At 40.8% G+C, this 27,543-nt stretch overlaps 1 protein-coding gene across 1 annotated transcript; it reads right to left on the minus strand.

Annotated features, from left to right (window-relative positions):
- Window positions 1-3,352: 3,352 nt before the first annotated feature.
- LOC128515123 (probable C-mannosyltransferase DPY19L4) lies at window positions 3,353-27,150 on the minus strand. Its single transcript, XM_053489168.1, has 19 exons — window positions 27,044-27,150; window positions 26,332-26,535; window positions 24,558-24,682; window positions 24,006-24,096; window positions 23,084-23,205; window positions 22,336-22,481; window positions 20,175-20,298; window positions 19,916-20,050; window positions 19,611-19,742; window positions 17,724-17,825; window positions 13,163-13,236; window positions 12,906-13,064; window positions 12,481-12,600; window positions 9,626-9,746; window positions 8,509-8,565; window positions 8,201-8,283; window positions 7,767-7,899; window positions 4,012-4,170; window positions 3,353-3,548 (listed from the first exon to the last, which is right to left on the minus strand). Exons 1-19 carry the CDS (start codon window positions 27,117-27,119, stop codon window positions 3,384-3,386), a joined length of 2,328 nt encoding a protein of 775 aa, XP_053345143.1. The 5' UTR covers window positions 27,120-27,150; the 3' UTR covers window positions 3,353-3,383.
- Between the last annotated feature and the right edge of the window lie 393 nt (window positions 27,151-27,543).

Raw genomic sequence — 27,543 nt, forward strand, 5'->3', positions numbered from 1 at the left:
AAACAAACAAACTCAAAAAAAAAAAACAGTGTCATGAAAGCTTATTAAATCCAAGCGGTGGTGACTCATTTCCATATTCATCACTGCATAAGTGCAATTATCTATCAGCTTCATACTTACAGTTTTCTGAGTGATATTGTACATGATATCCACTGGCATGTATACATGAAGTGCTCCTGTCTCTGTTTCATTCGTTAAAGGAACATGATTGTTCACATTCAAGTCAATTCAACCAAGTGTATTTAGCAAAGGATCTGAGAATATGCCAAAGAAAGTCAATAACAGCACTTTATAATCATTTTAACCATGTAAGCCCATGATAAATCGACACAAACTTCTATTTTCTCAATCCTTTTCCCGACACAAGCGTTGAGTTTCCCCAAAGTATTTCTTCAAACTCTTCTGATTTGATTGAAAATACTTAAACTGTATTGCATCATGTCATAGAGAAATGCATCTTAAATATATTGCATTGAAATGTTGTCTGCTTTAAACAACTACTTCTACATCTGTTGTTTTTAATCTCGTACATCTTTAGCATACGATTTTAAAAAACTAACTACAAACTCACTTAGAAAAGAAGCCTAAGGGCAAAGGATGGTGACTTATTTTTTTTTTTTCTGAAATACATAATACAATACTTCAATGTTTAGAAATAAATCTGTATAATTAATATTTTCTGAAATGAGACTATTTGTAATGCTCGTGGCTTTGAATTGGTATTCAATCCCATGATTATATTGACGGTTACTCATTTTTATCCAAAGTAACTTATTATTTGTTAATGGACTTGGCGAATGCCTCAACAAAGACATGGTTGCCCAGAGCCTTAACTATTGAACTGCCTCCCTATTTATAAATATATAGTGATGGAAGTGCCATTAGACTTCTGCTAAGAAAGTTTCCTACATCAGAACGTTTGAGAGCATCTCACAAACTGAAGCTTTACCTGAAGGTACTATACAAGAAAAGTTATTTGCAAGTGTGATTTACCGGTGAACATTAAAACATCTGCGATGACTTGAGATGCTGAACCATATCATAGAACAGAATGGAAAAGGAGAAGGTTAACGAACAAAATTATTAGGCATAACATTATGAGCCCAAGCTCAGCAAGTTCGCTAAGTCATATATGAGACACAATACAGTGTTTAAACAAGAAAAAGGCAGTCTGACTTTTTAGGCAGTCACAGAGCCAGCCTGCACTACCCATGATTCCCTTTCAGACAACAACCCCCCAAGCCCTAACCCACATAATAGTGGCCGTCTTTCTAAAAGGTCTTTTCTGACAGCAGCAAAAAGCTTTTAAACACCGGCACCACAGGGGTTTGCATTAACCACGAAGAGCTCAGAGGCTGTACTTTATAAGGAACACCTGTACAAATATGTATTTGTGCAAACTAATCTTCCAATCGTTACATTCTATGTAAACTTTTGCTGTTTATCAAAAATCAGAGAAAATTAGCAGGTCTTCAAATACCAGCCAAACCATCTGGCACCAACCACCATGCCACAGTTAAAATCATAAAGATCAAAAACTCTGCCGTTTCAATGTTTTACCTTAACTAAGACTAAAAATCGGTATCTTTTGGCTGATTGAATAACTTCATAAACAGCCAGGCATACAGGTGTTCCTAGTAAAGTGGTACACGGTACACAACACGGTACTAAACGACTTTGTGCATATCTGCAATGTGTTAAAAGAACAGTTTTCAAGTCCATTTTTTCTTGCCTTGTAGAATTTTTAGTTCCAAAGTACGGAGTGTTAGATGATTGGTAACACACAGTTCGGGCGTGAGGACGGAGGCAAAAACAAAGAAAGATGCTTAAGATGTACAGGGGATGACGGAATTGCCTTGCCTCTGGACATTGGTGTTGGAATTCAGGAACAGGGTTAATCTTGGAGTTGATTCGTCTGTATTAAAACTGGATGACTAAGTTAATTGCTTCGAAATTGGGATTGGAAGAAAATGACAAAGTTGTTTATATAGACATTGGGTTTGGAAAGGGATGATGTAGGTGATTGGATAGACATCGGGATTAGAAGGGACTTACAGGGTTGACAGTGGATACATTGGGATTTTAAGGGGCTGATGGAATTGATGGAAGGGGTTGACGGAATTGACTGGGTAGACGCTGGGATTAGAAGGAGATGATGGAATTGACTGGGTAGACGCTGGGATTGGAAGGAGATGATGGAATTGACTGGGTAGACGCTGGGATTGGAAGGAGATGATGGAATTGACTGGACAGACACTGGGATTGGAAGGAGATGATGGAATTGACTGGACAGACACTGGGATTGAAAGGAGATGATGGAATTGACTGGACAGACGCTGGGATTGGAAGGAGATGATGGAATTGACTGGGTAGACGCTGGGATTGGAAGGAGATGATGGAATTGACTGGACAGACAGTGGGATTGGAAGGAGATGATTGAATTGACTGGGTAGACGCTGGGATTGGAAGGAGATGATGGAATTGACTGGGTAGACGCTGGGATTGGAAGGAGATGATGGAATTGACTGGGTAGACGCTGGGATTGGAAGGAGATGATGGAATTGACTGGGTAGACGCTGGGATTGGAAGGAGATGATGGAATTGACTGGGTAGACGCTGGGATTGGAAGGAGATGATGGAATTGACTGGGTAGACGCTGGGATTGGAAGATGATGATGAAATTGACTGGGTAGACGCTGGGATTGGAAGGAGATGATGGAATTGACCCTGGGATTGGAACGAGGATAGAGACAATGGGTGACTGGATAGACACCGGGATTGGAAGAGGATGATTGATCGACTCAGTAGAAACTGGGATTGGAACAGGGATGAAGGAGTTGACTGCATTTACACTGTGATTGGAAGGGGATGAAATAAATTGAAAAGACTTTGGGATTGGAAGGGGTTGATGGAGCTGACAGGCCACATACTGGGATAGGAGGAGATGGTGGTGTTGACTCGGTAGAAACTGGGATTGGTAAGGGATAATTGAGTTAGCTGGGTACACCTTGTTGACTGCATAGACATTAGAATTATAAAAAGATAATGCCATTGATTTGGTTGATGATGTCATTGGAAGAGAAGGCAGATTTGATTTGAAATCAAAGGAGATACTGTTGTGGACACAGTAGACAATACTATTGGAAGAGAGTGATAAATGAAACTATAAAGACCTTGGTATCGGGAGGAGAAGACTGAACTGATTTGCTAGCTTTCAGTTTTTGGAAAGGATGACTGAGCTGACTGTGTAGGGATTGATATTGGGGTGGTGATGGGGTTGACACTGTATTCATCAAGGCTATTGAGAAGATTCTGTTTTCCTCTGCATTGATGATAGCATTGATCAGTAATGGGAGGAGATGACGGAGTGGACTCAGCAGGTGTCAGTATTGGAAGGAGAGGACGGAGTTGACTTTGTAGACGTGGTACGAGCGGTTCCAGAACACTCGCGTGAAGTAGTTGGTGTATGGGGAGTAGTTCATTTTAATCTCGTGACAGAATCGGCCGTGCTTCGAGAAGGTATACATTTCACCTTTATCGTACACCACCTAGTGGAGAACAGGGACAAACAAAACAACAAAAAGTTTAAAAATAAATCTTTAAGTAAAAGTTTTTCTTTTCTTAAGTATACATTTGGCTAACTTATTTATAAATAAGTTCACTTATTATTAAGATCATTCAACTGAACTGAGTGTAAAAGCCATTCTACCACATTCTTCTGTACCTAAAAAGGAGCTAGAAATCTTACTAAAAAATGTAGTGTGTATACACAGCAAATGCAGTTACGCATCATAATTTAATATAAGAGGCTATTAGATTTAATATGCAAATGTAATAGTTTATTATGGCACATTAAGTGCTTTTTAATTTGCATACTTATAAAGTCTTGTGTAAGTGTTTTTTTTTTTTTTTGGTGTCCCCTACATGTCAAGCAACTAATTATTAAATATGTACACATGTATTGCAGAAGGTGACCCTAAGTGTGTGGTGCATGTGTGTAATTTGACCCACGTGGCCATTTGCGTAGTCGAGCAGGTCTTTAATCCTGCAGCCTCTGACTGGACTCAGCTCATTACACAGGTCCTCTTCGATGATGACGTAACTCGACTTCTGAGCTATCAAAAGCTTATAGACGTCCTCGGCGGAGCGCAGGGCATACACCTGATACGTCTGCAACAAATCACGCCAAAGCGTCGGTCATAATATTCAGCTCGTTAAACATTTTGATGGCTAACCTTTAGCAAATAAGAGTGGATGATCTGCAATCCAGCTGCTAGGAGACTATTGATAAGATCAACCTTCCCAAAATGGCAGCAGTCAGACGAAATGCCATTGCGGCTTACAAACTGTTCTTCCTACACGCTGTTTCATGCTAATCGCCAATCTAGGTTTTCACATGCGGCTAGCTGACTCATGAGCCGATGCTCATGAAGATAAATCCATAACAGGGTGTCTGCAAAAAACAGCAAATGTGAAAAGAGACACAAATATGTTTTATATACAAGGTTTAGTCAAAAATTATCCGCACTTTGGCTGTAGAATTTATTTACTTAAATCTCCTGAATCGGACAAGTCCAGCCTATGTTGCAGAGAGAGAGCTGGAGGATGACTCGGGGTCGATGTCATTGGACAAGGTCACTGAGGTAGTCAAACAACTCTACGGTGGCAAAGCCCGGGAATCGACGAGATTCGTCGGAAATGCAGATGGCTCTGGGTGTTGACAACCTGCTTTTTTTGACACGCCTCTTCAACACTGCGTGGAAGTCCAGCATGGTGCCTAAGGAGTAGCAGACTGGGGTGGTGGTACCCCTTTTTAAAAAAGGGGGACCAGAGGGTGTGTGCCAATTACAGGAGCATTGAACTACTTAGCCGTCCAGGTAAAGTGTACTCTAAGGTGCTGGACAGGAGCGTTCAGCCGATTGTCAAACCACAGAATGAAGAGGAACAATGTGGATTCCGTCCAGGAACAGCGGACCAGTTTTTGACTCTTGCAGGAATCCTGGAGAGGGCTTGGGAATATGCCCATCCAGTCTACACGTGTTGTGGATTTGGAAAAAGCATATGATTGGGTCCCCTGGGATTTTCTGTGGGAGGTACTGCAGGAGTATGGGGTGAGGAGGTCACTTCTCAGGGCCATCCAATCCCTTTACGGCTAAAGTGAGTGCTGTATTCGGAATCTTGGCAGTAAGTCGGACTTGTTTTCAGTGGGTGTTGGCCTCCGCCAGGGCTGGCTCTGTCCCCAATCCTGTTTGTGATTTTCATGGACAGGATATCAAGGTGCTGCCATGGAGGAGAGGGCTAAGGATTGCATCACTGCTTTTTGCAGAAGATGTGGTCCTGATGTCATCATCAGTCTGTGACCTGCAGCGCTTACTGGATCGGTTTGCAGCTAAGTGTGAAACAGCAGGGATGAGGATCAGCACCTTGAAATCTGGGCCATAGTTCTCAGCAGGAAACCTACTCCAGATAGGGAGCAAGTTGTTACCCCAGATAAAGGAGTTTAAGTATCTCGGGGTCTTGTTTATGAGTGAGGTTGGCCGGAGAATCGGGGGCGCTATTGCAGTCACTTTACCGCACTGTTGTGACGAAAAGAGATTTGAGCCAAAAAACAAAGCTCTCAATCTAATGGTCAATCTTTGTTGCAACCCTCACCTATGGTCATGAGCGTTGGGTCGTGACCGAAAGGACAAGATCGCGAATACAAGCGGCCGAAATGGGTTTTCTCAGAAGGGTAGCTGGCTTTTCTCTTAGAGATAGGATAGAGATAGAAGCTCAGTCATCTGTGAGAAACTCAGAGAAGAGTTGCTGCGGCTTGGCGTGGAAAGGAGTACGTTGAGGTGGTTCGGGCATCTAGTAAAGATGTGACCAGGACAGCTCACTAGGGAGGTGTTCTTGGCATGTCTAGCTAGAAGGAGACCACAGGGCAAACCTCATAGGGCTGCATGTAGGGCACTAAACAAGTAAAAATCTGATGGATCATAGGAAGAATGCTTTAACACTTTACTTAGTTTGACGTTGACATTCAATTACTGACGTTGATGTTGTCATCAACCGTGGACATGGACGGGTATCTGACTCCTTCTTGCTCCTCTCTATCAATTTATGACAAAGCACTTCAGCGCAACAAAGCACTCTCTCCATACTGCGCACAAAGTCTTCAGTAAATAATGACTTTTGTGCAAATCAGAACTGGGGCATCTATTTTTGCTCACACTGCAGTTAAAATGAACAAATAAACTGATTTAAGACAAACACACCTGCACAGCAGTGACTGGGCCTTAAATAGAAAACGCTGATAAGAGAGGTTTTAATGTACCCAGAGTGCAGATAATTTCTGACTCACCCTTGTGTATTCCCTGACTCACCCTTGTAAGTATATACAAGGGCTGCATGATAAATCGTTTCAGCATCGTCATCGCAATGTACTCACATCGCGGCAGTCACGATGCAGGGCAAAATAAAAAAAGAATGTGTGTGTCTGATTTAAAAATGTACTTTCTATATTTCTAAACTTTTTATTCACGGATCTCGAGTTGTCTAATATAAAGTAATTAACTCAAATTTAAGGGTTCTTTAAAAACTACAAAATTAGTTTTTACGAAGGCACTACCAAATGAGCGCGGGACGGGAGAAAAGCGCCACTGAGAAAAGTTAATGCATACAGAAGCACCAAATTGGTGTATTTAAATATTTATATTTACTTTACGCAACAGCCCAATTTTTTTTTATAAAGTTGTTGAAAAGTTTAATTTAATCTTTTTTGTTAGCTGATGACCAACACTTGTTTTACTTTGGCTAAACAAAGTATGCAAAACTAAACAAAAAAATCTTCTGACATATTATTTTATTTACTGTAAAATAATTAGTGTTAACAACACTATTGTCATTACAACAAGTAAAGTTTAGCTTATTACAATTTATTTACCACTCAGTTTTTTTTTTTCAAATTTTGTAACAAAATATATTTACTAATCTGTTTTTAAAAAAGAAGTTGTTGAATAAAATGTTAAATTACTTAATGTGATATTAAAGTGTCCTCTTTTCATTCACAAAACGAGTTCCCTTTTATCAGGATAAAAGCAACATTCATTATTAATTTCATAACATATTAGAGCCTTGTTTTGCCTGAATTGACAGTGAATAAGGTAAAAATAAAGTTTAAAAAGTATTTTATTTCATGGTTTTGATTATTTATTCTTTAAAAATGCTTACAAAATCACCCCAATTATTCTTGAATTATTATTTGATTTTTAAGCAGTTCAAAACACCTGATGAACATAAATAAATTTGTACACATCGCAATAAATATCGCAGAAAAAAATATATATCGCAACGTAATTTTTTCCCAATATCGTGTAGCCCTAGTATATACATATATATTCTTGGATTGGTCCCTCTTAAACCTGTGTATTTCAGTCTAAAATGTGATTTTTATATATTGACTCTACAAGCCATTTTAGTTCTGAAAGAAAAGAAAAAAAAGGAAACATGGAACGTCTGACTGCATTTCAGTGGTTCGGCATTTAAAGTCAGTCCTCATACTTGCCGGTGGTTTGCAACTGTGTGCTGTGTGTGTGTGTGCATGTACGAGGTTCTCTCCACCCTGACCTTTATTCCGAAAGTTAGACGCCGATGAGCTCTCCTACAAGGAAATGTATGAATACTAGCCCATGTATGTGACATTTAGTTGTTTAGCTCGTTAAAGTCATCAGGTGGAAATGTTCACAGGAGAACACAGAGAGAGAGAGAGAGAGAGAGAGACTTACACTCTCTGTTCTATGCAGCAGACTGAGGTCTGCATAAAGTGGGAGACTGGTGACCGGCCATCCTGTGCACACCTTCACCGTTCCTGACAGGGCAGGACTCGCTGCGAACACGGCTGAGAGCGGTGCCTGATTGCTGAGACACCCATAAAGAGAGAGAGAGAGAGAGAGATGAGATTCACTTAACAACAACTCATTAATCTAACCCTCGCGTCTGCACTACCCTCAGTGGTGCTGTTATAGAAAATTAATCAACACCTTCTAACCTATACTCAGCCGGAAAAAAAAACACAACTGGGCACACTGTTAAAAAAAGTCTCAGTTTCACCTCCTGATTAAATAAATAAAGCTTATACACTTGACAGTCATTAGGGATGATTTTTTTTTCATCTCTCTCCTGCACTTTAAAAGCGGTACAATTCGTTATTAACACTTACCGAATCCAGTTCATCAGCTCCACTGTATCAGGATCATAAAACTCTTGTACCTCTGTAAGCTCGGACAGCACACGCGGGAAATACTACAGAGAAAAAGCAGCACTTTTACACATGAACAGTTATTAAAATGTCCCCAGCAGGGATCTACAGTATAGAGCAGATTCATTTATCCAGCAATCGATCTAAAGCTAATGTGCAGTGGGCTCTAGTCATAATACTTGAATATCAGTATGAGAACGGAGGAGCGGTTCCTGATTCTGAAGGTTGTTATTCAGCAATCAGTACAGAAGAATAAGAGATGATCTCACCTCTCTCCATAAGCTGAAGCCAATGATAGTGGGGACTGCAGTGCTCAAGATTAGTGCCTATTGAAAAACAGACAACTTATTAGACAATCAGCAACATCCACTCATCTATATATTTACCCATCCATCTATTCATTTATCCATCCATCCATCTCAGCCATTTTTCAACCAATGCGCATTAGAGTTAGAGCTGTATTTACTTACAGGTTTAAAAGGATTAAAATACTACATAAAGTATCGAATATGCTTTGAAATTCTGTGTAACTCATACTGTTGAGTGTTTAATTATCATGTCTCGTGTCTTTTTTATTTTTCCTGCACTACACTCCAGTCCAGTTATTCCACGATATTGCACCAACCGCCCATAAAATCAAAAGTAGAAGATGACATGATACTCATGATACAAATGTAAATGGAAGATGCAAGTGGTTGGCATTTTTTGCAGAAAGCGTGGTAGATTTTCAAGGACTTTGTCAATGTTAGAGAAATTTGTTTACCTAAATGGTTAAAATAAAAACTAATCTAAACGTTCAATAAAAAAAACCTTAAACTGCATAATCAATTAAATCACACAGCCCTACTATACATCTATCCATCAATGTATTCATCCACTTATCAATCCATCCACACACCCCATACACAGATCCAACCATCTATCAACCCACCCAAACTCTATACACCCATCCATCCAGTAATCCATCATTCGTCTATCCAACTCAGCAATCACTATAGACCCCTAAAGATCCACCAAACCACATACTAAGTCTCATCGATAAATACAATAATCCAGACAACCACCAGTGAATCCATACGTTTCAATCATCCATCCCTCCAAAAATCAATTCTTTAACCAAAACATGAATTTAACTCCTTGCATCCAAAGTAATTACTCACACAACCATCCACAAAAAATCATCCATAGTCAATATAACCCAAACCTACAATCCAACATTATGGGTATCCATCCATTCAATTATCGTACACCCAACAGCCCATACATCTAACCACCCATGCAAACATCCATACTGTATAACCATGTATGCATCTAACCATCAACCTATCCTCCTAACTATTTTATTAACCAACATCCATCCATCCATCCATCCATCCATCCACTCACCAGCACTACAGGATGGACAGACTTGAGCCTGACCCATCTGAACACGGTAATCCAGAGCTCCGGTGAACACACACCAAACGCAGTGAACATACACACGTACGGGGTCCAAAGGTACTTCAACCTGCAGTTTTGGGGAGGAAAAAGCAAAGTGATTAAACACCAAAGATGATTTTCAAAGGTCATGTTAAATTGAAATCAGCACTGATATTCATTAACTAGATTACTGAGACGTATTCTGACTTTTGGTTGCAATTAAGCTTCGCCGCAATTAAACTTTGATTACTGAAGATGACGCACACATTCCCATCCGTGCGTCCTAATTGGCTCGAAACAACTAAAATGAATAAAATGAGCAGGGTCAGGCGTTGCTTCTTTAAATGGAAGATCAAAGCGAGTAAAAACCTAGAAAGCAAGCAAGAGGTAAATGTAAAAACTGACACAATTAATTAGTAAAGATGCCCTGTGACATTTAAACACACTTTAAATGAATAAATCCTAATAAGATTTGTAAACTATGATCACTTGTTCAATAAGTTTAGACAGTATCAAGAACATGCTAATAGTTTTTTTTGTGTGTGTAACCCCAGGTCAGAGCGATAAGCGAACAAAAACATTAGATTCTAGGAATGTGGTTTCAATCAGTAAGCAACTTCTTACTTATCCATCAGTAAGGGTGTTTTTGAAGGCTGCATTCATTCGCAGATGCCTTGGAGGGTTACGGTGGTGCCTGGTTTTTTCTTCATATTTCAAATTAGAAGTCGTAGTTTTTATTTGTCACATACTGGATCCCAGGTAGAAAGCTGGGGTGGGAGCTCCGGATCAGGGATGATACAGTTCCCCAGGAGCAGGCAGGGTTAAGAGCCTTGCTTAAGGGCCCAAAAGTGGCAACTACAGTAGAGTGGAGCTAAACCTTAAACCAACAACCTTCTGATCAGTAATTCAAGAGTCTTAACACTGAGGTAACTAATCTACTCAAGTCCCACAATTATTCTTGAATGCACATGATTCACTGTTACCTCGTATTTATCTCCAGGTCAGTGCACAGATTTCCCCGTGGGTGTTTCTGCAGCCTTTTTGCAGGTGTACACTGCTCTATAAATAGATGTCCGGTCCACATGCTGGTATTCTGGCAATCATGGATTGGCTGTGATTTCACTGATTTCAGTGCGCTCCCTGACCGAGAGACCTCAGGGATGACTCACGACGAGACTCGTGCCATAAAAAACTGATAAATGACTGAACACCATTCAGGAACACTCTGTGCAGGACTGCACATGGAATGCATCATGGTTGTGAATGTACCATAAGTACTATTTATTTTAATCTATTTATGCTATTTATGCACACCTTTCTTTTTTTTTTTTTTTTACTTAAAATGAAAAAAAAGCAGGGGGGGGGATATTTGTTACAAGGCCACAATTTTCCAGCCAAGTTATAAGGGTGGGCAGATCGATCTCAGGATTGTCTTTAAGTATTAATTTTATTAATTTTATTTTATTCTTTGTTGTTTTTCCAGTTTGTCAATCCGCTCCTTAAAGGGATAGTCAGGTTTTTTTTCCAAGTCTGTCTCAAATTAGAATTGAGGTCCATTTGATTACATTACAGTAATTCATATTCAATATAAATGTTCCTGCTCTGCACAGTGCGACTAATCGAGGCCAAGTTCGACAACCCTCGTTCCGTGCAAAAATGCATTCCAGAGTTCAGCTAAGACTCGTATGAAGCCTCTGCAATCAGACGGAGATAAATCAAGTCAGTATCTTTCACAGTGTTACAGTGTATTTAGTACAAATTTCACTCTTTGCCATCACTAAAAGTAGCAAAACGGATAGTTTCGGGTTTTAGAAATACGACTAAGTCCCTGTGAAATAAAGGAGATCAATTTGTACCAAGTTCACCCCTACTTTGAAAGATACCGACTTGATTTAGCTCAAATAGCATTTTTTCATACTAATGCCAAAGCTTTCACAAATACTTTGCAGATTTTCTCTGTATTGCGAGATCAGCCCTAGTATTACTTTATTACTATTATTAAAAAAAAAAAAAAAAAAAAAAAAGCTAGTTACCGGAAAACTTTACACAGGTTGTGGGGTGGCTGGAGCCTATCCCAGCGGACTCAGGGTACAAGGCAGAGTCCACCCTGGACCAGATGTCATTCCATCCCAGGACACATGTCAAGCACACTCTCATTCATGACTGGGAATTTGGAAATGTCAATTACCCTACTCTGCCTGTCTCTGGACGATGGAGGGAAACCAGAGCACACGGTGGAAACCCACCAAGTCCCAGGAGAACTTTCCAACCCCACACACATAGACTTGAGGGAGGAATCGAACCCCTGATCCTAGAGGTGCTTGGCCCCGGTGCTAATCATTACGCCACGGTGCCGCTTCTTTAGTTTTAACAAAAGTCAAAATATATATAACCTGTGACAAGACCTGTGTTTTGTGCTCTGTTACACCACTAAAGTGTTGAAAAATTCTGCTCTCATCTCACCATCCTTATTCAAAACTGAGGCTGCTAAAAATACAATTTCACCAATTTAACTGCAAGCGCATTTGATCTCGTTTTTACATCTGAGCCCATGAGGGTTAGGGGCCTTGCACAAGGGCCCAACAGTGGCAACTTGGTGGTGCTGGGGTTTAAATCTGAGACCTTGTGATCAGTTGTCCAATACCTTAACCACTGAGTTACCTCTGACCCCACAAGTGAAAAAATGTAAATTTAACCAAGAAATGGAGCAGTATTGTGCAAAACAAACATTATCACTTAATGCATTCTTAATCATGTAACTCCTTAAAAGCAATTAATCGATGAAGGTTTCATCATGAGTAGTATCAGTGATGTATAAATACCCCTGAAACATCATAGTGAGAGCGCCGAACAGCAGCGTGTGCAACACGTGGTAGATCACCTCCGGCCGCTCTCCGATCCGCCCGTCCTCCATCCGCACGCTCTCGGTCGCACGCTCGCCACTGCATACACACGAGCACAAAACTCATTCACAGCAATGTGCGGATTTAATGCTCCGTTAATCAAAAAGTGCGAATGTTCATTTTACAAAATGTTAATTTGAGATGTTTGTACAGAAGCAAAGTCTTTCATGCTACAAGTGAAAATGAATTGATGAATAAACATGACGGAACACGTTTTCTTATTATCAGAAAGCAATCAGTGGTGGGTTTCTCTTAACGCAGCAAGTTGCTTCCTTAAAAACATACTCTATATCAATCCTCTATAGCTCTCCAAAGAATACACAGTGAGTGTGTGTAAAATCGACCTGAGCCTCCTGTAGATGGTCTCCATGATTGACAGCACGCAGACGAGCAGCACGATCACATAAAAAGGCAGAACGGAGGCGTGGATGAGACGCAGGAAAAAGTCCTGTCCCGGTGCCTGGAAACCGTCCTCACACAGCAACAGGTTCGGTATAAATTCTCTAAAACACACACAATCGAGAAGCAGAGCACCAAGTAGTAATAATTAGATCGTGCACTTAGTAAACACAGTAAGAGAGTCTGTAGGTTTTGCACTCACGTTGTGGAGTTTAGTCCGAAACGGACTTCCAGGAATTTCAGTATGAAGTCATTCTGATTGACTGGAAAGATTCTCTGGGAGAAAAGGAAAAAAAAGGAGGAAATTACTTGATGAAGGGAGAAAAGATTTCACATACTGTAGGTGTACTTTTCAGGTTGTAAGGTGATTAAAGAGATAAAAGTCGTCTAATTTGCAGAATATCTAATGTGATAAAACACCTACTGTATTACTTTTTATAGTATATACACTACCGTTCAAAAGTTTGGGGTCACTTGCAAATTTCTTTGTTTTTGTTTAGTTATTTATTTTCCACATTCTACAACAATACTGAGGATTTCAAAACTATAAACTAACACATATGGAATTAGGTAATTACGTAACAACAAAAAAAAACAAGAGTTAGTAGTTATTTTAAGACACAGAGGTCAGCCTTTCTGTAATAGTTCTTGCAGGAACAGTATTGTCAAGTGCATTTGCAAAATCCGTCAAGCACCATAATGAAACTGGCTCTCATGAAGGCCATCCCAGGAGGGCGAGACCAAAACCTACCTCTGCCGCAGACGAGAAGTTCATTCGAGAGTTATCAGCCTGAAAAATGACCAATTAACAGCCCCTCAGATTAACTGTTCAAAGGAGATTAATGCATTTTTTGGACACCTTCAGCATTCCTTTACAATGTAGAAAGAAATAAAAATCTGGAACGATCATGGAGTTAAAAAGTGACCCCAAACTTTTGAACGGTAGTGTATATATTTCATTAATCATTATTAATGATTCACTTTTACACACAAACTCATTGTGCCTTATAACACCCAGAAGGCGTCTTAGCAATATTGTTTTGGGTTTTTTTTGGCATACAAATAGAAATAAAACTCAACAAATTAGATGCTATTCTTGGTCCTGAAGACACAGTTCAATTTTTTTATATAAAATGACATGATATAATAAAGTCTAAGATTATGACATATCGTATCTAATCGTTTCTCATTAAAATGTAGGTGTGGACAGTATAACACAAACTAATTACGCTCCTGTTATAACACATTTATTATCGAAATTTTATTGTTTCAGTTTAAAATTCCGGTTTGGTTTCTTGAAAGCTTCTTATTGCTAAGTAGTTCTTAAGTCGTACCAAAACCTCTCTCTTAACGTTGTGGCGCGATTCCTGAAACGTTTGTACTCTAAGTATCTCTTAGGTAAGTCACGTGTTCGTTGGTCTGGACTCATTCTTAGCGTAGTTTCAGCTCAAGCCGCTAGTCGCCGCCTCTGTGCATCTGTCTTTATAAATCAGCGGTGTCCGCAAGCACATTATGGCACGTTATCAATCGCATTAATGATGGAATATACTGTAGGCCTGTTTAAGAATTTTATTTTATTTGATATCAGAACTATTAGAGTGACTTTTATTTAGCCTATTTTATAATGTGACTAATGCATCAAAATTGCCAATCACTTTTAATATTGTACAGGTGGCAAATAATTTGGCAGCGATACAGTGTTTTGTTGGTCCAAATCTGAAGACAGCGCTGTCCGCGGAGCCGTGTGGTTCATGTACATTTTTCCTTTAGGCAAAACTTTTCATATTTTGCCTGAGGTGGCTATTTAAAAAAAGTTTCGCCTTCCAAGGCAACAGATTATGGAGCTTCTTGACCTGCTCAGACCTGCACTTGCCAGGCCAGCGCGTCGTACTTACACTCCACGTGCCGATGTCCAGCTGCTTGCTGCTTTTTGTTTAAAATATGTTTCATTTATCATTATATAAATATATATAATGATATATATATATTTAAAATATGTTATCATTATTAGCCATCATTTATGTCTGGATGGACTTTTCTTTTGACACGTTTTATTTTATGATAAAATTTGATGTAGTTAAATGAGAAAATAAACTTGGAAATTTCAAACCATGCATCTATTTATTTTTCTGTGTGGTTGTATTGCTTAGTACACCTATCTCACCTATGCGGTTTGACTCGCTGTGAGATGCGGTGTTATACCCCTATCTCACCTACGCGGTTTCGCGCAGTGGCCGTAAGTAGGGTTCTATGGTGTTATATTTCTGCCACAACTCTGAGCGCTCGTTTTGACATTTTGAGAGCACACACAGCACTCTGCAGTGTCTCCACTGCGCGCTCAACAGCTCAATTCTGCCCGTGCAGTGTCTCCCCTGCTCGCTCAACATGTTCAACATTTATTTTCTGTGCGCGCTCGACTCTGCCTGTACGCTCGCTCAACTTTGTCCAGTGTTACAAAACTGCCACAAAACTAGCCAATCACAGACATCCACACACTACTTCTGACTGGCTGTTCCTTCTCTATCAGCTGGCAATCAGCTATGATTGTATAGTCGGTTTGTTTCACTGTCACTACAGGTTACATAAAAATATTAGCAACAGTTTGGTGATTTCATTTATATATTTGTCTATTATGGCATGCTACTGATAAGTAAACCCATGTCGAAATAAACGCTATTGAAAGAATTTTGTGCAATGTTTAATTTGCATAGAAAGTGCTGTCTTTCTTAACTCCGTCATGCAAAAGGAGTCAAAAATCGATTCCTGAGTAATCGATTTCAGCGAATTCAGGACCTTCACTGTAGACAGCGCCTTGTAACGTCGGACGTAAGAAGCAGCGACTTAAGAAGACTCCTAGGGGACAGTTCGAGAAACACACTTTTATCACAAAATTAATCACTTTACGCAAGTTATATCTTAAGAGTCCTCTTAGCGTGTGAAAAGTGTATGTTATCGAGAAACCGGTCCTTAGTCAAAAAGCTTCTTAAACCCAAAAGTTACTCCTAGCGGCAAAATCCTAAAAAAAATTCTTTAAAAATATTGACATTTTCTTAGAAGTTCCCCTTAAATTTAGGACTAAATCTTAGTGAAGATAAAAATGATTCACGAAACATCTTAGCCCTAAAAAGTTATTATTAAAAGTAGAGAGGAGGACTTTTAAGAGGCTTAAGAGTTTCTATAGCAGAGAACGAAATGACAAATCCTGCAATCATGTAAATTAGTCAAAGCTGAGCCATTTTGCTCCCATCAATCTAAAATATATTACAAGTAATAAAATCAGTATGGTAAATAAATGTAAGAACTTAAAATCTGAACTACTGTGTGGAAATTGGTTGCTTGAAAAGGAAACACATTTTCAACATTTGGCCGTTTAATTATCTCTAAGATGTTTAGCCTATAACAGAAACTTTGCATAAAGTAGCCTGTAGTCATGATATGATAATTTCCTCTATTACTTCTATTATCATATATAATATTTTCACAAAGAACCCATTTTAAGACCTTTAAAGATTTTTTTCTGCATTATCCCTAAGCAATAAGGTCAACCACACCTCCTCACTAAGATAAAGTTTTTTGTACTTTACTTACTCAAAGTTGCTTTGAGAAGTTTCCTAAATCACTTTTAGTCTAGGACTCCCAGCTAGGACTTTTTAGGCTAAGATACGAGCTCTCTGAGAGAATTCTAAGAAGCTTTTAGTATGGGCCCAGAAGTCTAGTTCTTCTACCTCATGATGGTATCGGTGTCAAAGCATAAAATGTTATATTGTGGCAGCGCTAGTAGCCGGGCACGCTAAAGATAAGGACGTGTCTCAGGTACGCCACTTTCATTGCATTTCTAAGCTGGTATTTTTCTCACTTTCTTTTTTTCTTTATTAAAACATATGAAAACATACGGGTACGTTCATAAGATACAAAACAATGCAAAAGTCTTAAACACCCTTCAGTTATTCATCATTATCATCATCTTTTGGCTGCTCCAGTTAGAGGTCGCCACAGCAGACCATCTTTATTTAACTCTGTACTTGAGGTGGTTGTTGTTAACCCAGGTCTTAACCGATCATACTCAACTGATCCAGTATGGAAATCTATTCCATGATATTCGCATATTGATTCGGCACATGTTTTTGCACCGGATGCCCTTCCTGACGCAACTTCATTTCTGACTTCACTCTTCATTTATTAGTGTTTGAGACAACGTTCTTGGAATGTAAGTATATAATCACCAGGCCTGATCATCTGTCATCATATGCACCTGTTTCTCACTAGTTTATGCCTTTAGTTAAATGTTTTTTTATGCTTGAATGATTCATTGATCACTGTGTGGCTTAACAAACAAAAAACATTTCTCTGAAACTGCTCAAATACGGAGACTTAAGAAATAAAAGGGGGCTAAGACTTTTGTATAATGCTGTATATCAAATAATGACACTACTTTTTTTTTTTTTTTTTACACAGAATGCCTGACATGATCACATCTAAAGTATTAGCGCTGATTACATCGTCCTCTCACGAGCCCTAACGAGCCAGCTGCTGTGCATACATATTGTATACTCATAATCTCCAACCACGCAAAAAATCTTGTAACCGTGCCAAGTTTCTTGGAAATATTTACTGCAAATCCTCTGTGATTAATCCGATGACTGACTGCAGCGTTTGGCGTCGCCTGGTGAAGGTTTAATGGTTATTAAAAGACCCCCTACGGCCAGAGTATCCATTTCAACATGACACGCGTCATATAATCCGTTTCAGCTGCCGCGTCTGACCTTAATCAGGTAGTTGAAGGTGATGCTTGCAGTGAAGACCAAGTACAGGTGCAGCACGATCTTCATCAGCCTGGCCACCAGCGGGCCCATCTTCATTTTTTGCTAAAGACAAAAAAAAATAAATAAACAGCAATCATCACTATGGGAACCAAATGCCTTAAAGCATTAAAGAATGCTTAAATTCATTTAGCACGCCAGTTATCAATAAGTGTGTTTATACATTGTACCAATTGAACATTTGAAATGAATAAAAAAATATATACAGTGCCTGGGCCAAGAAAATAAATAAAAATGGCGGAAGTGTCAAACTGTTGGGCTGCACAAAGCAAAGAAAACAACTAAGGAGATCGGAAATTACTGGAACTGGGTAAAGAACCCTTCAAGACATTGTCAAAACATGGATGGATGACTTATACATTTATTGAAGTTGCATGGTAAAAATAAAGCTAAATTAAAAACGAGGGCTGTATATATTCCATATACACACACATAATGCAACGAGAACCTACAAGGATTACTCCGGTGTAGGCTAGGGTGCCTATACGTCCTCTTTTTGGGACTTTAAAAAAAGCGTCCAGCCAGGATTTCTAAATCTCCTAAAATGTCCGGGATTTGGCTTTGGCCTTCTAAAGTCGTTGTTAGTTGTATGCATTTTTTTTTTGTCCCTTGTTGCATGCCACCATTGAAAGAGCAACAGCTTTACCTATCATGTGGCTCCTGAATAGCGTAAAAGATGCCAAATACAAATGTGAATTTACATGACATATAAATAAAATTCCTCAGCGTCAGGGTCAAATAAAGGTGCTAGTGACCCAAAAGCCCACATAAACTATAAAGAGAGAGGGAGAGAGAGTTAGGGCTCTGCAGTTAGGTTAACTGACTATTTTGTGAGACCTGGCTGTTACTTCTGCGGACGGAAGTTTTTTTAAAAGGTGTTAAACTTTTTTTTTTATTATTTGTTTGTTATTATTCTATTGTTGAGGACCAGGTGGCACTACAATGGTGCAGCAGTTAGCACTGTTGCCTTGCACCTCCGGGGTCCGGGTTCGATTCCCGGCCAGGCTTGATTCCCGTCTCTGTGTGCTTGGTGGGTTTCCTCCGGGTACTCCGGTTTCCTCCCACAGTCCAAAGATATGCTAATGTTGGCGTCCCCAAACAACACATTTACATTTAGGCATTTGGCAGATGCTCTTATCCAGAGCGACTTACAAAAAGTGCTTTAAAGTTTACATCACTGGATACGTACTTACACTGGCTTATAGTGCTCATAGTGTGTGTGTGTGAGTGTATGTATATGTATGTGCCCTGCAATAGATTTGCACCCTGTCCAAAGTGTACCCCGCCTTGTGCCCTAAGTCTCCTGGGATAGGCTCCAGGCCCCCCATATACAGGATAAAGCGGTATAGAAGATGAGTGAGTGAGTGTTGAGGATTGAAAGTTGAATGAAAAGGATGTTATTACTTTATGTAATAAGGTTAATTAACCTAAGTTTCCCCCGAACACCATCCCCAACTGGATCCCGATTCTTCCACCCTCAGTGGGTATCCGTCTGTCTCCTGTCCCCAATTTTGAAAACAGAAATATGGTCACCTTAATCTAGGCTCATCAACATTATGAGGCAATAAAATGAAGTCAGCTGACGACCTGAATGTACTGAACGACATCTATGGAGGTTTTCTTCCCTGATGGGACGGAAGTATTCCAGGACACAACTTGTGAAATATTGGTTCTTGTCTTATAAAATAAACCAAACACCATAGTGATAAAAGCAGTGTATAATTAACACTGTTATAAAAACCATTTAATTTTTGTAGCCTGATTTGCTTGTCGTAACGTTGGAATGGAATCGGGAGCAAGATCTTAAGTAACGTCCTTTAACTGTCGGACCTGCAGGTATTTGGCCAGCACGTTGGCTATGAGGAGGCTGAGCAGGGGACAGGAAAGCAGCCCGGGCTTCTCATACTGCAGGACGTAGGCCAATAACAGGGAGGTCACATACACCTTATGGACATCTGCTGTCTGTCAAACAGAGAAGGACACACACACACACATTCACACACACAGAAGGTCATACGATACAGTACTGATGTGATCTGTTGTTTTATTCAATACAGCATTACAGATGTATGTATGTGTGTGTGTGTGTGTGTGTGTGTGTGTGTGTGTGTGTGTGTGTGTGTGTGTGTGTGTACCTTGCGTGCTGGTACGAGGTCGAAGCAGTCGAGTAGTAAGAGTGCGAGGCCCTGTACAAACAGGATGTAATGGCTGTGCTCCCACATCACTATGAAGGTGAACGTCGTCACACTCATAAGCAGGTAGCAGAACATCTGAAACACACACACACACTTAAGGAACAACCACAACAACACTGTAACCTAACAGAAGTGTGTTTTATTGCACAATGCTATATTTAAACAGCAGACGTGTGTGTGTGTACCGATGCATTCACACCTCTGTCGCAGAGCTGATGTTGTTGCTCAGGAAGCCGGTTAGAGCAGCTACTTGGCAGGAGAAGTAAGGGAGAGCCCAGTTATCTCTCAGAGGAATGGCGTAGTCCACTTTAGTTGTGTCTGGCCTGAGGAGCGATCAGAGACGACGTTATAGTTAGTGACAAGAAAAGCATTTCTGACTTTGGCTGCGTTCACATTACATACCAACCGGAAGTGAAACAATTCAGATTTTTTTGGATCCAGATCTGATTTTTTTTTTTTTTTTTAGGGATGTCTGAACAAACGCACAAATCTAAAGTTTTTCAGATCAGATCTGAGTTTTCTTCATAATTGGACCTACGATCAATAGATAGATACAAAAGGGCAAAAAAGCATTCAGTCAGCCACCAATTGTGCAAGTTCTCCAACTTAAAAAATGAGAGAGGCCTGTAATTTTCATCATAGGTATACCTCAATTATGAGAGACGAAATAAGAAAAAAAAAATCCAGAAAATCAAATTGTAGGATTTTTAAAGAATCAATAGATAAATCCCTCGGTAAAATAAGTATTTGGTCACCTACAAACAAGCAAGATTTCTGGCTCTCACAGACCTGTAACTTCCTCTTTAAGAGGCTCCTCTGTCCTCCACTCGTTACCTGTATTAATGGCATCTGTTTGAACTCATTATCAGTATAAAAGACACCTGTCCACAACCTCAAACAGTCACACTCCAAACTCCACCATGGCCAAGACCAAAGAACTGTCAAAGGACACCAGAAACAAGATTGTAGACCTGCACCAGGCTAGTAAGACTGAATCTGCGATAAGTAAGCAGCTTGGTGTGAAGAAATCAACTGTGGGAGCAATTATTAGAAAATGGAAGACATACAAGGCCACTGATAATCTCCCTTGATCTGAGGCTCTAAGCAAGATCTCACCCCGTGGGGACAAAAAGATCACAAGAACTGTGAGCAAAAATCCCAGAACCACATGGGGGGACCTAGTGAATGACCTGCAGTGAGCTGGGACCAAAGTAACAAAGGCTACCATCAGTAACACACTGCGCCGCCAGGGACTCAAATCCTGCAGTGCCAGACGTGTCCTCCTGCTTAAGCCAGTACATGTCCAGCCCCGTCTGAAGTTTGCTAGAGAGAATTTGGATGATCCAGAAGAGGATTAGGAGAATGTCATACTGTATAGTCAGATGAAACCAAAATAAGACTTCATGTTTGGAGGAGAAAAAATGCTGAGTTGCATCCAAAGAACACCATACGTACTGTAAAGCATGGGGGTGGAAACATCATGCTCTGGGGCTGTTTTTCTGTAAAGGGACCAGGACGACTGATCTGTGTAAAGGAAAGAATGAATGGGGCCATGTATCGTGAGATTATAAGTGAAAACCTTTTTCCACCAGCAAGGGCATTGAAGATGAAACGTGGCTGGGTCTTTCAGCATGACAATGGTCCCAAACATACCGCCCGGGAAACTAAGGAGGGGCTTCGTAAAAAGCATTTCAAGGTCCTGAAGTGGCCTAGCAAGTCTCCAGATCTCCACCCCATAGAAAATCTTTATAGGGAGTTGAAAGTCCGTGTTGCCCAGGAACATGCCTCTTTGCATGTCTGTGATGTCATCAGTCAGCACCAGCAGTACCGAGATTTCATAGTAGTGCTAGCAATAGCTGATAAAACCCCTAAAATGGCATCCGCTAATCGCACAAATATGACATGTTTTAACCGGGATGGCCTGATGCTCTGTTTCAGAGGACAGACACGTCCACATTAGAGTCACTAGCTAAAGCTAGAGTCACTTAAAGATCACTCAAATGACATGCAAATCTGGCCTGACCAAAAAATCTGAATTGAGCAATGTGGTTTATAATGTAAACGCAGCCGTATTATTCTTTTTTTTTTTTCCATTTTCTTAAACACTCCACGTAGAGCACCACCCCTGGTCTGAGCTCTGCTGTTTTCTGGATAGCCGGGGCTCAACACTAACCCCGAATAAACCCTGAAAGTGCACATTTAGTGTAAAATAAAGTGGGTTTAAAGCATGAGTATCTGAAGCGTAGTTCAGCTGGGGGATTAACACATATTTTCATGGTGAAGTGCATCACTTTAACTTGTTTGACATACAGTATTGGCTCGATTCGGGGTAAATGATACGTTTTTCGTGCCAGTCTGACCTGTTAATGATGAACCAGGCCACTGCCAGCATGCCAGCCACCCAGGTGCCACTCATCACCCAGCTGCAGATAAACAGCGCCGTCACGTAGACGGCCTGCAGCGCGAACACCACGCCGATGTAGAAATAAACCGGCTCTATGGAGTCCTGCAGCGCAGAGAGAGAGAGAAACAAACAAAAATCACTGACATTATAGTGAAGCACTTAGTTCAGGTCTACAGGAAAACAAGCTACATAATAGGAGGTTTATTTAGAGGTGGATTTAAAAAAAAAGGAAATGTCTGCTTCGAAGTGCGCTATATGGATCTGTTCTGGGTGTGCTAGAGGGGTCTGATCCGGGTGCGATAAATGGGTCTGATCTGGGTGTGATATGGGTGTAATAGATGTATCTGATCTGGATGTGCTAGAGGGGTCTGGTCTGGGTCTGATATTGATGTTATATGGATCTGGTCCAGGTGCGATAGATCTGTCTGATCTGGGTGCGATAGAAGGGTCTGATCTGAGTGCGGTAGATGGGTCTGATCCGGGTGCGGTAGATGGGTCTGATCCGGGTGCGGTAGATGGGTCTGATCCGGGTGCGGTAGATGGGTCTGATCCTGGTGTGATAGATGGGTCTGATCCGGGTGTGATACATGGGTCTGATCCTGGTGTAATATGGGTGTTATATGGATCTGATCTGGGTGCGATGGATTAGTCTGATCCAGGTGTGATATGGGTGTTATATGGATCTGGTCTGAGTCTGATCTCACCTGACTGCCACTCAGCTTGTACAGCAGGCTGCTGACGAGCTCGGGGTAGAGAGACAGCTGCTCCACTGCATTAATAGTCTGACCAGATACGGTCCTGTTATCCCGCAGTAACTCATACACACCTGCAGACACACACACAAACACACACACAGGATTATCAGACATCATGTAGTAGATTCCACCGCTCCACCTCTTTCTACTTGTCTGTCTCTTTCAGACTCTTTCTGTTTCTCGGTCCACCTTATTCCCATAACATCTCTCTTTCTCTCTCTATCCACCTTTCAGCCTCTTTTCCCTTTTTCCTCTCTTTCCCTGTCTCTCTCTCTCTATCCCTTTGTCCACATCCTTTTCATTCTCTATGTCCAGCTCACTAAATTTGTATTTGGTTCTCATTCTCTCGCTCCCTGCGTCTGTCTATTAGTTTTTTCACACCTCCGTTTCCATGTATACAACTCTCTCTCTCTCTCTCTCTCTCTCTCTTTTACAGATCATCTCTTCCAGCCCGTCTCTTTCCCTCTCAGATGTAAGACATGTTGCAGAATCTCTATCCCCGACTGTCCACGGTCTTACCTTGACTTTTATAAAATAACACAAGTTAATCTATGTGAAGATAAGAACACTGTAGTAAGCAAAAGTTTGCACACCCTCACTACGAAGCAATGAAACCCAACAAGACGAATTCTGCGAGTTCCCTCTCGGTCACGCCAAGCAACAACAAAATCTATCAGTGTGCTATGATACTAAATAAGACATTAACAGTAAAATAAATCAAGACCTGGTCTTTATAAACCTTTAGATTTCTGCGGGTCCGTTCTGTCATTTTTGGTTCTCCCACATGCTTCAGGGTGTACAAACTTTTGCGCTCCACTTCCTTTAGTCATATTTGAGACAGTGGGTTGGGATTGGAATGGCTGAGAGTTACCCTTCTCGAAGGACGAAGCGATCAGCATGTGTTTGTAGTAGTAGTAATAAAGCCCGCTTCCTCCTTGGAATGTAATCTCTCTCTCCAGCTCCTGAGGAGAAAAAAAAAGGAAAAAAAGAAAGAAATGTCAAGTCCATTATCAGATGACGCACGGCAAACTGGTCCAGTCTAAACCATTAACACTCCATTATATTCCATCTTCACACTAAAGCCTTCTACAAAAACTCCTGATCTATCACCAGAAATTTTTTTTAAAATCAGTTCTCCTTCTCCGTCTGTCTCCTCCAGGCTTTTTCGCTCCAGTCAGTCTCCATGGCAACATCCTGTATTAATATTATTATTATTATCCCCCAAATTAAACCGCTGCACCCTTTTCCTGACATCCCACACACCTTTTGAATAAAGATTTAATCTGAAGTTCGAGAGCTTCATCACTACTCCACCCTGCCTCGTCCTCGCGCCGCGTCACCTGACCTGTTCTCACTTCAGGCCATTCGACGAGCACGAAATCGTCTCAATCTGTAACTATCTGAGCCGTGCTGGTGTCCTCACCTGCCGAGTGGAGAACCAGAACTTTCTCTCGTGGTACGTGCTCAGGTACACGGCGTACATCATCCCGCAGGTGACGGCCGCCAGGCAACCCACGAACAGCTTCGCCAACCTCTGGAACACCACGGCTACAAAGAGATACAGAGAGACAGAGAGACAGATACAGAGAGACAGAGAGAGAGAGAGAGACACAGAGAGACAGGAGTAAGACAGATGGGAGAGAGACAGGAGAGTGCGAGAAAGAGGGGTTAAAGAGAGACAGGAACAGAAAACAGACAGACAAGGAGCAAGGAAAGAGAAATGGATAGACAAGGAGAGAAGGAAAGAGAAAAAGGGGCAGACAGAAAGAGAGAGAGAGAGACAAACAAGAAGAGAGAACGAGGAAAGAGACAGACAGGAAAAGTGTGAGAAAGAGAGAGAGGGAAAGAGAAAAAAAGAGAGAGAGAGAAAAAGAAAGACAGGAAGAGAGAGACAGACAGACAAGAAGAGAGAGAGAGGGGGGAAAGAGAGAGAGAGAGAGAGAGAGAGACAGAAATAGGGAGACAGGAAAAGAGAGAGAGACAGACAAGAAAAGAGAGAGAGAGAGAGAGAGACAGAAAAATGGAAATAGGAAGAGAGAGAAAGACAGACAAGAAAAGAGAGAGATAGAGAGAGAGAGAGAGAGAGAGAGAGAGAGAGACAGAAAAATTGAGACATGAAGAGAGAGACAGACAGACAAAGAGAAAGAGATAAAAAGAGAGATAGAGAGAGACAGGAAGAATGAAACCATAAAAAGGTCACAGATGTTTTGACGGACGACACATCTAAAAAGTGTTAACGACTCTACGGGTACATTTTTTTAGGTATAAAGTTTAAGTGAGCGGCGTGTGTGTGTGTGTGTGTGTGTGTGTGTGTGTGTGTGTGTGTGTGTGTATGACTATTAGCTTTTGATCTGTTTTTTTCTCCCGTTTGTCTTGTCACTGTAACACTCCCTCGTCCTGCCAGTCACTGAGGGTTAACACATCATCGTTCACTCGTCATGCCGGGGCTATTAGCAGTGTGTCTGTGTAAGAACAGCTCCTAAAGTGTGTGTAGGTTCAGGGGAGTGACTCATATGCACGTGGAATTCATAAAAACCTGAATAAGCTTCAGTCCTTTTGTCAGACGGGTAGTAATAATAATAATAATAATAATAATAATAATAAAGTACATAGTGTGAAATCGCCACATTAAGCTATCGATTATTATAAATCATTTTCTCGCGCGGAGCCTCCGTCTCAAACGACTCACTTCTCCTGCCACAAGCTTCGCTACCTCCAGCTCTGCAATCTGATTGGCTGTTTTACGTACATGCACTTACGTGTGCCGGCTCCCGTCTCATCTTCACCTCCTCTCTCTCTACGAGTTACAGAGCAGCTCATACAGTATCATCGCTTTAGATTTGGTTTTTGTCTGGCCACAGATTTCAACTTATGTTCTTGAAGAAGTTCACGTGTTTACATTATACATGACTGATTTGTACCGTGCCCATGATCTTCTTATTTCTAACCTTAGTGCTGAAACCTGTCTCAAGAATCAGACTGTAAATCTTCAAGATCTTGAAGCTCGCAGACAAAAAAATATTTAAAAAATCTGATGATGTGATCTGTAGCGTGTGGACAGAGAGGCTATTAAATCCTAAAAATAAAGCAACACAGATGAACACACATCTCAGAGGACGTGTGCGAATAAAAAAGACAAATAAAACGAAAACTGACGCTAAATAATTAAGTAAACAAACAACAGAGTAAATCCTCACACTTGCTGCTCTTAGTGGTTGTTTCGGCTGATGTTGTGCTGGAGTTGGAGTCCTGCTCCTCGTCCTTCTTCTCCTCCTCTGCCGAAGGAGACGGAGACTCTGTCTGGCCGGCGTCTGTCCTCGCATCGTCTGCATGCGTGTTCTCTGCTGCTCTGCTCTCGTTTGCGTCGACTCCATCGTGACCGTCCTCATCTCTTTCGACACCTTTAAAGCAATATACAATCTTACTAAATTTTTCCCAGAACACCGGAGCCATGATTAGACCTGCCTAAAGTCTGAAATGCTGGCCTCCCAGGAACTCCTTTAATGAGAAAAACAGTAAACACACAGACAGATGCGTATTTTCTGCAAGTCGGTGACAAGGATCAGGGGTTCCCCTCGCTGAAAATCATTCACAGACGCACAATGTTTGCACCATTCAGATATTTTACTGCGGCTAAGAGTCTCGTCACTGTCCTGTGCTGGAAGTCTTCTGTTAATGTCAATCTGTTTTTTGTTTTTTTTTACGCCTTCATCACGAGTCCAGGTTTGACTCGAAAAACCCTACAGTAGTTTGTATGGTTATTATAAATGGCAGAAAAAACATCAAATACTAAAAAAATTATAAACAATATAGAAGCAAGAACAAATAAATAATCAAATATCCATCTTTAAAGACAACTAATAAAAAAAGAAACCTCACTTATTATCACTTCTCTCACTCTATACTCACCTTCCTCATGCAGATCGTGCACTTCACGCGCCGCCTCGTGCTTCTCACCCGGTTTCCTGCATCGCACATCTGTCATTTCTCTCCGAAATCGGGGAAAGCCTGGGGCTGAGAAACTGCACACAGCAACACATGAACACCAGGAAACAGACTGTTTAAGTCCGTCTTTTAAAGACAAATTGTTGAATAGCAGGTCGCAGCAAACGTGTCCACGTATTTTAGACTGAAACGTTCGACAAAATTTAAACTTAATGTCAGGGGAGGGAGATCATCCACGAATTAACTGTTTTTTGGACAGGCACACTGGAGACCCATGTGAATCCATTAAAAATACTAAAAGGTCATTTTTGTATTAAAGCTGATGGCACCACGTTTTCTCCACACAGAAACAGTTTTAATCCTCTGACTTGATGGTCATCGTGACAGACCGAAGTGAACCGCCAGAGCCAGTCAAGTTGTACAGCTTTATTTAATCCGCTCCTCATACCTCAACTACATCACTT

The sequence above is a fragment of the Clarias gariepinus genome, chromosome 2, assembly GCF_024256425.1.
Source record: "Clarias gariepinus isolate MV-2021 ecotype Netherlands chromosome 2, CGAR_prim_01v2, whole genome shotgun sequence".
NCBI lineage: Eukaryota > Metazoa > Chordata > Actinopteri > Siluriformes > Clariidae > Clarias > Clarias gariepinus.

Bases quoted from the DNA above. Each gene is read 5' to 3' on its own strand.
- LOC128515123 (XM_053489168.1), bottom strand. From the start codon at position 27,119: ATGACAGATGTGCGATGCAGGAAACCGGGTGAGAAGCACGAGGCGGCG. The intron at 13,065-13,162 runs GTGAGTGCAAAA...TGTGTGTTTTAG, and splicing joins TTCGGACTAAACTCCACAAC to AGAATTTATACCGAACCTGT. The intron at 8,566-9,625 runs GTGAGTGGATGG...GTTTTTCAATAG, and splicing joins CTGTCCATCCTGTAGTGCTG to GCACTAATCTTGAGCACTGC.